Here is a 12494-nt window from a genome sequence, read left to right on the forward strand (position 1 = left end):
TGGCAATTTCAGTACTCCTGTGCCTTGACGCTTATAACAAAGCGCACGTACACGCCGTGGCACCGACTTCTCGCGCAACACCTGCATTGCGACTGCGGCAGCTCGGCGACTAGACAAGATAGATAGATAGATAGATACTTGAGGCCGTACCCTTTGTAACGGGCGGGCACCACTAAAGTGAGCACCCAGACCAAAAAAAACACAAAAAAACGAGATGAAAGCGCACAAGAAAGGAGAGAAAAAATAATAAAAAAACAAAAAAAAAACCGCAAAGTTCAAAGCAAGGAGTTCGCTCATCGACCGCGTTCACATCCGACTCTGCGGTTTCGCGCGGTTAGACACAGTGCGCCACCAAAGAGTCAGTCGACGCTTGGTTCGCAGCATACCCTGCACACCCTCGCTCTTGTGCTTGGAGTTGTCTCCCTCGTCGTCCACCGCAGGATCGTGAAAGCCGAGCGCCTGAGGGAATGTGGTGCCCTCTGTCGGCATCGGATGGAGTCTCTGGCATGACATCACCAGGTGCTCGATGGTCTCCTCCACATCGCCACACGCTCGGCATAGTGCTGCCTGTGCTTCTGATGTTGCATCGAAGCGACGGCGGTACACCAGTGTCCGCAGCGCTCCGGCCCGGGCCTCAAACAGCAGTGTGCTACCAAGGCCGTTGTCAAAGATCTTTTCGGGTCCGATGCTGTTCTTGCACTCGCGGTACACAGCCAGTGTCGGTTTTTCAGCGAGCGCCTGCAGCCACTGTTTATTCTCCAGCTCTTGGATCCGTCTCCTTGCCTCCTGTTCCCACGCCGTTGCTGATTCGGCATTATTGGGTGTCTGGAAAAGGCCATACTTGCCTTCTATCCGGTGGAGGCGCTTCACCCATGTAGTGCGTAGGCATGTCGCAGCGAGATATTCAAAGACCCGCCTAGCCCATCGGTCGCGGCTCATGAACTGGAGTCGACCGCGGTACTCTAGCTTGCTGCATGCCTCCCTTGCCTCAAAACTAGACCATCCAAGGTCGCCTTGGATGGCTGCATTGGCCACCCGTCCATGACAACCGACTGCAGTGCGGCCGACCTCTGTCTGTCTGCGCTCTAGCCAATTCCTGGTGGCTGATGGGAGGCAGACCACCGCGTTGGCGAACGTGAGTCCTGGTACGTGCGCGAGCTTCCAGAGGTCGCGGACCATAGTGTACTGATGGCACCCCCACAGGCACCGACGTCTGAGGATGCATTGCGCTCGGAGTGCAGACTGACGGACCTTGGCCTCGTGCAGCCTGAACATGTCAGTCTCAGCGCACAAATTTATGCCCAGGTATTTGTACGATGTGTCGACTGTCAGGGGCTCTTCGTTCAGCATCAGCAACAGCTGATCAGTCGCCTCGCCCGCCAGCTGAACAACCATGCATTTTCGTTGGTTGAACTTGAGTCCAAGGCTTCGCAGCTCCACGGCACAAACGTCTAGCATGTTCTGTACATCCTGTGGTGTTTCTCCCATAATTACTATGTCATCAGCAAAGGCAAGACCCGGCAGTCGGCTGGAGCTGTCAATTCCTCTGGTGCTGTACTTAAGGCCGAATCCCAGGTTTGCCTGTAGAAGTGCCTTTTCCAGTCCGCACACATACAGCAGGTAGAGGAGGGGAGACAGTGGGCATCCCTGCCGAAGCCCTTTGCGCACGCAGACCCGCTCCGATTGTACATTGCCAAATAAGGCTGTGACTACATTTTCCCGGTACAACCTCTTTATCGTATCGAGGAGTGGAGGTGCCACCCCCAGAGTACCAAGGCGGTGGAAGAGAGCTTCGTGCGGAACGTTGTCATATGCCTTTTCGACATCCAGAAAGCAGCAGATGAGACTCCTGCCCTCCTTCCTGGCGATGTCTATGCAGCTGGTGAGTACGAAGAGGTTGTCTTCTAGCCTCCTGTCGGGACGAAACCCATTCTGCAGCTCCGTTAAGACGTGGGCTGATTCAGCCCATCCACTGATCCAGGCTTTCAACACTTGCATAAAAACTCGGTACACCACGCTGGTGACCGTGAGTGCCCGGTAGTCGCCGATATGAGCAGCATTGCCGCCCTGCTTCAGCAGGAGCACCACCCTGCCATTGCGCCAGTCCTCGGGTATGTCTCCGCCGTTGATAATGGTGGTAAACAAATCGGCAAGCTGTTCCCTCGAGTTTGGACCGAGTAGTTTTAGTAGGCGAGCTGGTATTCCATCGGGTCCCGTGGCCGTGCAAGCGCTGATGCGGCCCAGTGCCCGATTCATGCCTGGCAGTGCGACCTCCCATGTGATTTCCGGTTGGTCCTGGGGTGGAGCTGAGGACAATGTCTTCTCAAGCTTGTGCTCAGGCGTGTGGGCAGGTGGCCCATACAGGGCTGACAAGTAGTCAGTGACGTGCTGTTGCAGGTCGGTGATGGGCAGTCCTGTAGCACTATCCACCATTTCTATTGGCCCCTCCCTTTTCCTGTCCAGTGAGTTGACATACCGCCAGAACCTCTGAGCTGCCGACTTGCCCTCTGCCCGCAGTTCTTGCATTTGCTTGATATTTGCGGCCGCAAGCTTTGCCTGCACCAATGACTGCATTTCGTGTTTGCGCTGCAGGTACCTGTCCCATGTCGCTGCTGCTGCCTCAGGGTCCTTATCTTTCACCGCCCTGCGGTGGGCGCGGTTCGCGTCCCTGCGCGCTTGCCATGCCTCTGCCACCTGCCTGTCCCACCATGGCTTCTTGTAGGCTTGCCCATGTCACTTGTGGACCATGAGAGAGCGCATTATCGAACGCAGGGCTTCCATGTATTCGTCGTATGTAGCGGCTCCGATCCGCCTCTGGCTGTCTTCAAATTCCTTGGCGACGGCCTCCATCTGTCTTACCGGAAGGTAGAGAGCTCCGTCGCGGTCGAGTCTTCCGACGTTGTTTACGGCTGAAGTCCAGACGCAGGCGATTATGGTCGCTGCCCATACTAACCAGGCCCTCTTCATCAATGTCGAGGTGCTGCAGAAGGCTCAGTAAACGAGGGGATAGCAGCGCATAGTCAATACATGTTGCACTGTTTCTGGCGCACCACGTATACTGGCCGTCGCATCTCGGGTCCAAATTGGCGATGTTGAGCTGGAGCTGTTCCGCCAGCCGGGTGAGGAGGTCACCGTTAGCGTCAGTGTAACCGTCAAGCTCGGAGAGGTGGCCGTTGAAGTCCCCAAGAATGATCACCTCCCTGTCAATTGCAACCAGGCGGGCGTCTCTGCACACGCACTCCACTAAACCATGGTTATTGTCAGGACGACTGCTGCGGACGGAAAAATATACCACGCATAGCGCTGTGGGGACCCCGAGAAGATCACCTACCACCCATAAGTGGTAATTGCACCCATCGTCATGCCCCACACGATCACTGCACTCTTGCGCCTGCCACTCCAACTCACGGCGCCACATCACTCCCACACCTCCACCTTTCCGGCTTTCACCCAATCTGTTCTTGCCCGCCCAACACCAGCTCGGGTCGATGGGAGGCTCCTCGAGGTTGCGGAGGTGGGTTTCGGCCACCGCGTATACGGATATTTTCCCTGTGCGTAGCGCGCTGTACAGTTCCGCCCACTTTTGTTCTCGTCGAGCGCCGTGAAGGTTCAGAAAACCGACTCTGAAGCTTCTTTGCTTCTTGCACCGAGGTGCTGGGCGGCGACGCTGCTGCTCGCACCTTACTGCGCTTGCCGCGGCAACTGTTGCAAGATGTGGTGTCGGACGAGGTCGCCAACCATCCGGAAAAGGTCTCCGGGCGCTCCCCCCGGGTGAGCCAATCGCGGGACGTGCAGCGTCGCCTGGAGAGGGGCTGGGCCACCGTGCGATGTCATCACGTTGCTCCGCATCGTGCCCAGGTGCCATGAGGCCGCCGCCGGCGGCAGCTGCGGCCCGGGGTGCAGCTGCTCCCAGTACATCGGTTGGGCCCATGGTGAAGGCGCCTGTGTCAGGTCTGTCCTTATTCCGGAGCTCGCCCACGCTTCCGACTCTGCTGGCGCTGGTTCCGCTGTCCCGACCGCGTCGGCTGGTTTCCTTCCGGCCAGTTCCGCTTGTCCACGGGGGGTCTCTTTTCCTGGGGCCGGTGTTTTCGGATGCAGTCGGTTGGGTCGTCCGCTCCGAGGCTCCCGCCTCCACCCTAAAAAAGGTCGAGCCGCGAGTGCCACTTCTTTCGCTGCTTGGCGAGCTGTGGCAGCCAGGTAGTGTACGCCGTCCTGCGCCATCTGTTCGTCGCCCTCCAAGAGCTTGGAGAAGTCAACGAACACTGCATTCCCCGAAGCGCACAGCTTCCTCAGCTGTGTGTTGAGGAGCATTGCCTTCGCCCGTGGCTCTTTTCCTCGTGTTCTCACTTCGGGGACGGAACATATCGCCATCTTCGGGGCATAGGGGGCGAAAAGCTGCCTGACTGATTTGACGACCGCTTCCGGCTGGGCACCTTGGATCACATCCGCCACACCTGCGTGCAAGATTAGCAGCTGCAGGTTGTGTCCGGGCTCACTGTGGAGCTGAGTGAGCCTCCGGTGCACATCGGCTACAGTCGCATGGCGGCCATAGACGCATTCCACCCTCATACCCTTTCCCAGTTGCCGTCGTAGTGCCCTGGCTATTCGTGGTGCATTTCCATCACCAACGACCCACACTTCTCGTGGGGAGTCGGGTAGAACATGCCTCTCGTTGGGTTCCCGAACCGAGTCGGCGTCCTCTCTGCGGAGATGTCTCTCGCTGTCGCCCCGCTGGCCGGATTTCTGGGCTCTTTTATCCTTTTTCGCCGGTTTGCCGGCTCTCTCTGGTCGATATGAGGTGCCCCCGCTGGGCGAGGCCTGGTCGTGCTTATTACCCGCCACTATGCCATTCGTTTGGACGCCAGCATCCACAACCCCAGGCCTTTCTGTGGTCGGTGTAAGTGTGTTGAGCTCGCCTTGCGGTTTCCTTCGCACCTCTGGCTCCTCTTGAACCTCCCTATCTGTCGTGGGTGATTCTGAGGAGTTCTATGGCGCCATCTGTCCGCGTTCGAGAGAAGCGCAAGGAGCAGCGAACAAAGTCTGGGCGCGCCGCGGGGCGATGTGTCAGCACCTAAAAGCATGCTAGGCTAATAACCAGGCAGACCTCTGCATTATTTATTAAAGTCTCTCTCTCTCTCTAAATATATTCGTACACCGTCCCTGAGGCGATACACCATATTCGCACTGTCAATAAGGTGATAGAGAAATGCTGAGAATATAACCAACCCTTATATATAGCCGTCATTAATTACGAGAAAGGTTTTGACTCAGGGGACCTCAGCTGTCATGCATACATAGCGAAATCAGGGCGTAGAAGTGCGTTATGTGCAAACGTGGGAAGATAGCTATAACGACTGCACAGCTACTATAGCCCTTGATAAAGTGATTAATAAAATTCCAAAAGGAAGGGTGTCAGGCAGGGAGGCACGATATCGCCAATGATATTCACCTGCAGTTTACAGGAGGTATTCCGAGGCCTGATTTGGGTGCAGTTGAGGATAAGAGTTAATGAAGAATACCTAAGTAATCTGCGCTACGCTGATGACATTGCCTTGCTAAGTCACTCAGGACATGAACTGCAAAGCATGATCAACGAGATAGACAGGAAGAGCATAACGGTAGGTCTAAACATGAACATGCATAAAACCAGAGTATTGTTCAACAGTCTAGCAAGGGAACAAGAGTTCACAATTGGTAGCGAGGTGCTACCAAAAAGAAAAGTACACAACAACTATATCTTACCGGAACTCATCTATGGGGCAGCAACTTGGAGGCTAATGAAGAGGGTTCAGCTTGTTAAGGACAACGTAGCAAGCTATGGAAAGAAGAATGATAGGTGTAACGTTAAGAGATCGGAAGTGGGCGAAGTGGGTGAGGCAACAAACGCGGGTTAAGGATATCTTAGTCGAAATCAAGAGGAAGAAATGGGCTTGGGCAGGGCATGTAATGCGAAGGAAAGACACCAGCTGGTTCTTAAGGATAACTGAATGGTTTACAAGAGAAGGCAAGCATAGCAGGGGGCTTCAGTAAGTTACGTAGGCGGATGAGATTAAAATTTTTGCGGGGATACAGTGGCCATAACTGGCAAAGGAGAAGATTAATTGAATAGACATGGCAGAGGCCTTTTCCCTGCAGTGGACGTAGTGAGGCTGATGATGATGATAATGATAAGACTAATACCGTCGCCCCATGAGTCGACAACCCAGGAGAGCAGAACTATGAGCCAGTTATGCTAAACACGTGTTTTTGCATGTCTACTCTGTTTAGCTATAATCTTACCATTCTTTTCTTTTTTTCATACTTAACGGCTTTTAGCTTATCACGCGATGGCTACGCAGCTGCAAGAAACTGTATGAACTGCCTCTCAATGAAAGGGTCTTTGGAAGAGCTTGAACCTAAATTAACAAAAAAGTTTGGAATGCATAGTCCTAGATGCTTAACGAAGCAAAGAAAAATATTCAGAGTATCAACACGACAGCAACCAAGTTGTCTCTTATTTCACTGGATTCGAGTCAAGGCTCATGGAACAGGAAATATTCATTATTCATGGAAATATTCATTATTCACAATAGCGCTGGAAACACGGACAAAACGGGAGAATAGACAAAACAAGCGCTGAAAGCCGTGTTTCCGTGTCCGTGTTTCCTGTGCTGCTGTGAATAATGAATATTTACCAACACACCCAACATTTTTCACTCATCACGAGAAATACCCTCCATCTAGGGTTGGACGTTCTAGATTTTATTGTTTGTGAATTTGCTGATTCTCTCGGCTTTTATTACTCAACGCAGTTTTCGGTACTTTTGAGTGAACATACTTTTTCAACAGAACAATTACTGCTTCTTAACTGAAGAGCGTTAAGAGTGGCGTTGAACGCAAAACCTGGCTTGGCCTAGTCGGTGGTGCCGTGATTAAAAAATTTCAAGCGGAGCAAATTATGGTGTAGGTTGGCCACCCAAGTTACGCGAACTTGTGACATCATCGCAATCTGACCACTAGATTGTGAGCAAACTGCGCACCGCGGCAGGTGGCAGTTAAGTCAAACGTTGGTCGTGAGAGGATGCCATCGCAAGGTAGTGGCGCATCGCTTAACCGCTGCACCACTGTGCCGGGAGGGGTGTGAGGACTCCCAAGAATGAATGATTTCAATGCAGAGAATGACCAATTCCTTATGTGTGGGCATTAACATATTAATACTACGTCACACCCATAAGGCGGAGATTAAGTGTCTCCTCCTGCTTTCCTTCGCTGATATAATTAGCAGCCATGTCCGATGAAAAGTGGCTTAAAGCTTACCTGGCTTCATTTTCGGATTCGGTTTACCTGGCTTCAGCATTAGGTTTATTGGCAGTTAACGCACTAATGATCGTTAATTGCTGCTAAAGGCATTATAGCGGCCTTTACACAAGGTATTCCCATTGCCTCTCAAAAGGGTGAACGAAACTGGAATGATCAAACTGGTAAAAAAATACAAGTGCATGTTTGTTTCTAACAAATGGGTTGCCGTCTTAGCTGATTTATTGAACAAGCTTGAGTCAGAGGGCGGGCATCACGAGGTCTCCATGCTGACGGCAGCGATGGAACTACTGCTTAACCTACGCGCTAGCCACATTATGGCACTCTTTCGTGACACATATGCAGGGTTTAAAGTGTCCTATCTTGCAATGGAACCACCTCCTGAGCTAAGTAACTGCCCAAAGCAGGCGATTAGACTGAACAGTTCTACGCCAGCAAACAACGTATGGCTACTATGTGGAGCCTCACAGTCTGTACAGATATGTCAGATAGCGAAGCGGAACATCAAAATGCCGAAATGCGATACTTGATCCAACAGTACATTATGTTACCACGTCCCTAGCTACAGGCCTGAGTTTAACCCGTACTCCATGAACAGCCAATTTCAGCACGTAAGTCAACGATAGTCACATTTTTGGGTTAGATCCTAGCTTGTAAAATTAAATTTGCCTTACTTTTAGCGTTTTTATTCTTGGTGCAAACAAAAAATGTACCAGCCGCCGCGGTGGCTCAGTAGTTATGGTGCTCGACTGCTGACCCGAAAGACGCGGGTTCGATCCCGGCCGCGGCGGTTGAATTTCTTTGGAGGAGAAATTCGAGGCCCGTGTACTGTGCGATGTCAGTGCACGTTAAAGAACCCCAGGTGGTCGAAATTTCCGGAGCCCTCCACTACGGCGTCTCTCATAGCCTTAGTCGCTTTGGGACGTTAAACCCCATAAAACCAACCAAACCAAAAAATGTACCCGTTATATATATTGCCTTAATTCAAGGGGCGAGGGTGTAACCGCAGAGAAGAGGATGCGAGAAGTCGCAACGACTAAGTAAAGTATCGATGGCCTGGGCGTTGCCACAACGGACCAAACAAGAGCAGCTGAAGGCTCTGGTATGAAGAAACAGAAATTTTCTCCTTGTTTGATTCTAATGCCTGATCGGAATGCGCAATGATTATTGCTGAGCTAAACACTTCCAAACCATTTGGCGCATTTCCGCAAGGCTTACTGCCAGCAGAGAGCCGCTGATCAGGCGGCGCCACAGTGGAGAGATTTCCTTTGTGTGTTTCCTATAAACATTCGGGTCCTTCTATTTTTGACTGGGGCTCAAAAGAACTACCAACAGAATACTTTAAACTAATGTCGCCTTTTCTAAAATATTCGCGTAGCGCAGCTTTGAAAGGTCTTTTTATTTTTCTTGCGTATGGTCTAATTCACGGCTCCTGACTTCGTTTACACAGAGGTAGATCTGAACCAAGCAGAGGGTGGCTTGATCTAAATCAGTGACCGACTCAAATTAGAAGACAGGTGAGCTTTATCTCGCGACTAATTGACGGGCTTACTTCTGATGCGAAGCACACGAACACAAAGCACAATCACGAAACAAACAGAAACTAAATACACCCAGGGTGTTTACTGAATATTGTTAAGTATAATCTAAGCCGCCGCGGTGGCTCAGTGGTTATGGCGCTCGGCTGCTGGCACGAAAGACGCCGGTTCGATCCTGGCCGTGGTGTTCATGGAGGCGAAATGCTAGAGGCCCATCTACTGTGCGACGTAGTGCACGTTGAAGAACCCCAGGTGGTCGCAATTTCCGGAGCCCTTCACTACGGCGTCCCTCATAGCCTTAGCCGCTTTCAGAAATTGAACCCTCATAAACCTGCTAAGTTTACTCTCCCTCCCTCTCTGAGAACGAGCAAAACTAGTTCCGCCCACAACGCAAAGCCGGTGCTTTCTCAGGATCTACTAAGACTAGTGAGTACAACCGAACACTGGAACCACAATGCCAGAACCTGAGTGCCTATAGTTTTAAAAGGGCAATGAGGAAACCTGAATGCAATTTATGCAAGATGTAATGTTTTGAATGTCTTTTTATGACCGTGTTGTGTTTGGTAGGCAGCGAAAAACGCATTTATTGCTGATGGAATCGTAATTGAAAACAAGAACATTTTTTGCCGACCCTATATTCGAAACAGTGACGTAAAAAGTAAAACAACTTCGTTATAACCGATTGCAATGAATACATTATATTCCTATGTTACCTGTTCCTAAACGCCGTTTCTGAGATGCTGACAGTAGCGACCGCCGATGAACACCTAGTTGTGTTATGTCTCACGACCAAACACAGAGCTCTATACGTTTCTTGCCGGGTATTTGTTCGGTATAAGCTGTGCAGTTGGCACAAAAGAATAGCAGATTCCTGTCAAGTTTCAAAACAAAAACTATTACTGGAGAGTAAGCTTCTCGGTATTTCACGCTTTGCGGAAAAGCGCAGAAGACACGGATGCAGAAAAAAACACGAGCAGCGCTTGGGTCGTCGTGTTATTTTTCTCTGCGCTTTTCCGCAAAAGGCAAAATGAATATATTTTGAGCGGCACACTTTTCCCGAGTATTGTACACAGTTCCAGAAAATGTCTGTCGTCAGGTGAGGATCCGGTTATTCTGGTACATATCTGCCAGAGCAAAACTTACATTCGATAAAGGTAAATCGCTCTTTTATTAACAAATTTTTTACATTTACACCCGTCAAAGCAGAAGGCATAGAGGGGAGGGGCTGTATTGAGTCAGTACAAAATTAATGAAACTTTGAAAGTATAAAACAGTATATGCGCGAAATACAAATGCGACCGAAGTATATAATGCATTTTATCGGATACCGTAGGAATAGTTCGACAATAATGTACGAAATATACTGAAAATAAGAGAAAACTTGTAGACCCGTAAACTCGGTGAAGTAATATTCAACAAAGCTGTAAACGTACAGTTTTGAGAGGTGAAAGTAGGGCGCAATTTTATTGCAAAAATTCGTGTTTTTAATGATGAGCACTGCTGTTGCAGGGAGCTGGTTTCACTGTCCGCATGGTTTTGGTAGGTCTGAGTGAGAGTAACTAAAAGATTTCGTGAAGTACGCGGACTTCGTGCTCATGTTGTAGGCGCGCTCAGAGGAATGAAACCGGCCTGATGAATCGTACCTTGAGCTAGTCAATATCAAAAACGTTCTTTGAGAGTATTAGGCATGATGACATTCTGTGTGATGCGAGAGGAGGACCCTTAAGGATTGATTTCATGTTCGTCACCCTAGCAGTCCGTTGGCCGTCTGTTACAAGAAAGCGGTCAGACCGGTTCTGCAGAGCCCCTAGGTTACTTATCGGTGCAATGCTACCTGTGTGCCAAACGCTTGCCGCATTTCCAAGTCCGCCGCAACGAATGTAGCCATTATCTGCTTTCTATGTTATGACTGGTATCGAAAAACTTTTTCTAAGATAAAGAAACATGTATTCACGTTTTCCATTCTGTGTTCGAATCTCATTTTAGTAATGTAATGCTAAGATTTTTGTACAGTTATACCATAGCCAGCAAAACACTTATACAGAAATGAAAGGGACAGGATAAGTGGTTACGTGAAAAGACTTTTGATTTACACTAAAAGGTAATAGGTTCTAATGCAATGTTCCAGGAACACTAATGCAATTATCTTGCGTCCTAAGAACAAGCCTATCTCTATGCATTTTGACCTCATGCTGGGTAACACTAGAATTGAAGTTGTAGACACTATAAAATGCCTTGGTGTGGTGCTCACGGAAACCCTGACTTGGGACAAGAAAACACTAAACACTATTCGCAAGAAGATGAGCCGAGTCAGTGGTGTCCAGTGTCGACATAGATACACACTTCCCACAAAGATAAAGATTCTTATCTATAATGCATGCTTACTTCCTACCATTACCTACTGCATAAGTGTCTGGGGTACCACAACAAAACATAACAAACACAAGATATTAGTGGCACAGAAACGTACTGTCAGATTATGCACCATGGAATTCTCATGCGTCTCCTTACTTTAAGCAATATGGTATTTTGTATGTTGATATATTGCATTCGTTAAAATTATTATATGCATACAAGAATGCAGTTAAAACAAATACGCAACTGTTGCTGGCAGCGTTTAATCTACATCAGTACACACCGGTGTACAATGCACGATGTCGTTTACCCTGGCTTCTACTCTTTTGCCTTACTTCATATCATAAACCGCCCTTATCCTATAACTTAGAAAATTACGTTAACACACTGGCAGCAAATAATATATGTATACAAGACAACTGAGAGAATCGGTTATTATCTGCCATGGGCATTTTCGAGTTAATTGTGGCATCATTGTAAATAGGTTTGGTGTATTGTAATATATATTGTTCCTATTATTTATGTCCATTTCTTTTGTTGTGTAGGAGATCCGGGTTATACTTCTGTTCTTTTTCTTTCTTCGTTTTGATGGAATATTAAGCTTTCTTTAAGCTTGATGTTGGCGAAACAGACGGCTACTTCAACTGGATGCTACTTCAAGCTGCAATACGCAGCTTTTTGCCCACTGTACCCCTTTTCCACTGTAATGTGGGTGGAGAAATAAACTTTCAATTTCAAAATTCGATTTCAATTTCCTACTTGTTAGCAATTCGATCCAAGGTAGAATCCAAAAGCGAGAACTTCGGAGTCATTTCTTATGTTGGAGTACATAACACAATGAACTGCTAACAGAAGAATCGAAAAGAACCGAAAATAAAAAGTGTTTTGTCACGTGGTGAACGTGCTCGCATTTTGAGCACACCATCTTCTTTGCCTGTCAAAGAGTTCAACTTATTTTTTCCTCATGTAATGAACACCCTTGCATTGTTTGTGGGTAGTCCGCTAGCAACGAAAGTGAAGGCTCATCCAGTATGTCATCCACGGTTAGCACTATTGTTTTTTTGTCGAGTTTCTTGGTTCCGATATTTGCTTTTGTTGCCGACACTACACTTGAAACTTTGGTCGCGACTAGAGCCTCTACTGATCGAACCAGAGTTTTTTTTATGTCACTGACACAGAAGGCACCTTGAATCACTACTCTAAAGCTCCTCATTACTGGCTCAGGTGTGTTGTTTTTCATTTGTGTTTTTCTCCAATCAAGCAGGTCGTTTCTGTTTCTTGAGGTCGACTTTAAACATGGTTTTA

The 12494-nt window shown here is 48.8% G+C and overlaps 1 protein-coding gene across 1 annotated transcript; it reads right to left on the reverse strand.

The window, feature by feature from the left end:
• Positions 1-306: 306 nt before the first annotated feature.
• LOC149331132 (uncharacterized) lies at positions 307-2013 on the reverse strand. Its single transcript, XM_089555877.1, has one exon. The coding sequence runs from the start codon at positions 1996-1998 to the stop codon at positions 307-309; it is 1692 nt and encodes a 563-aa protein (XP_089412003.1). The 5' UTR covers positions 1999-2013.
• Between the last annotated feature and the right edge of the window lie 10481 nt (positions 2014-12494).

Source organism: Amblyomma mixtum, chromosome 8, assembly GCF_055824585.1.
Source record: "Amblyomma mixtum isolate Tamu chromosome 8, ASM5582458v1, whole genome shotgun sequence".
Taxonomy (NCBI): Eukaryota; Metazoa; Arthropoda; class Arachnida; order Ixodida; family Ixodidae; genus Amblyomma; species Amblyomma mixtum.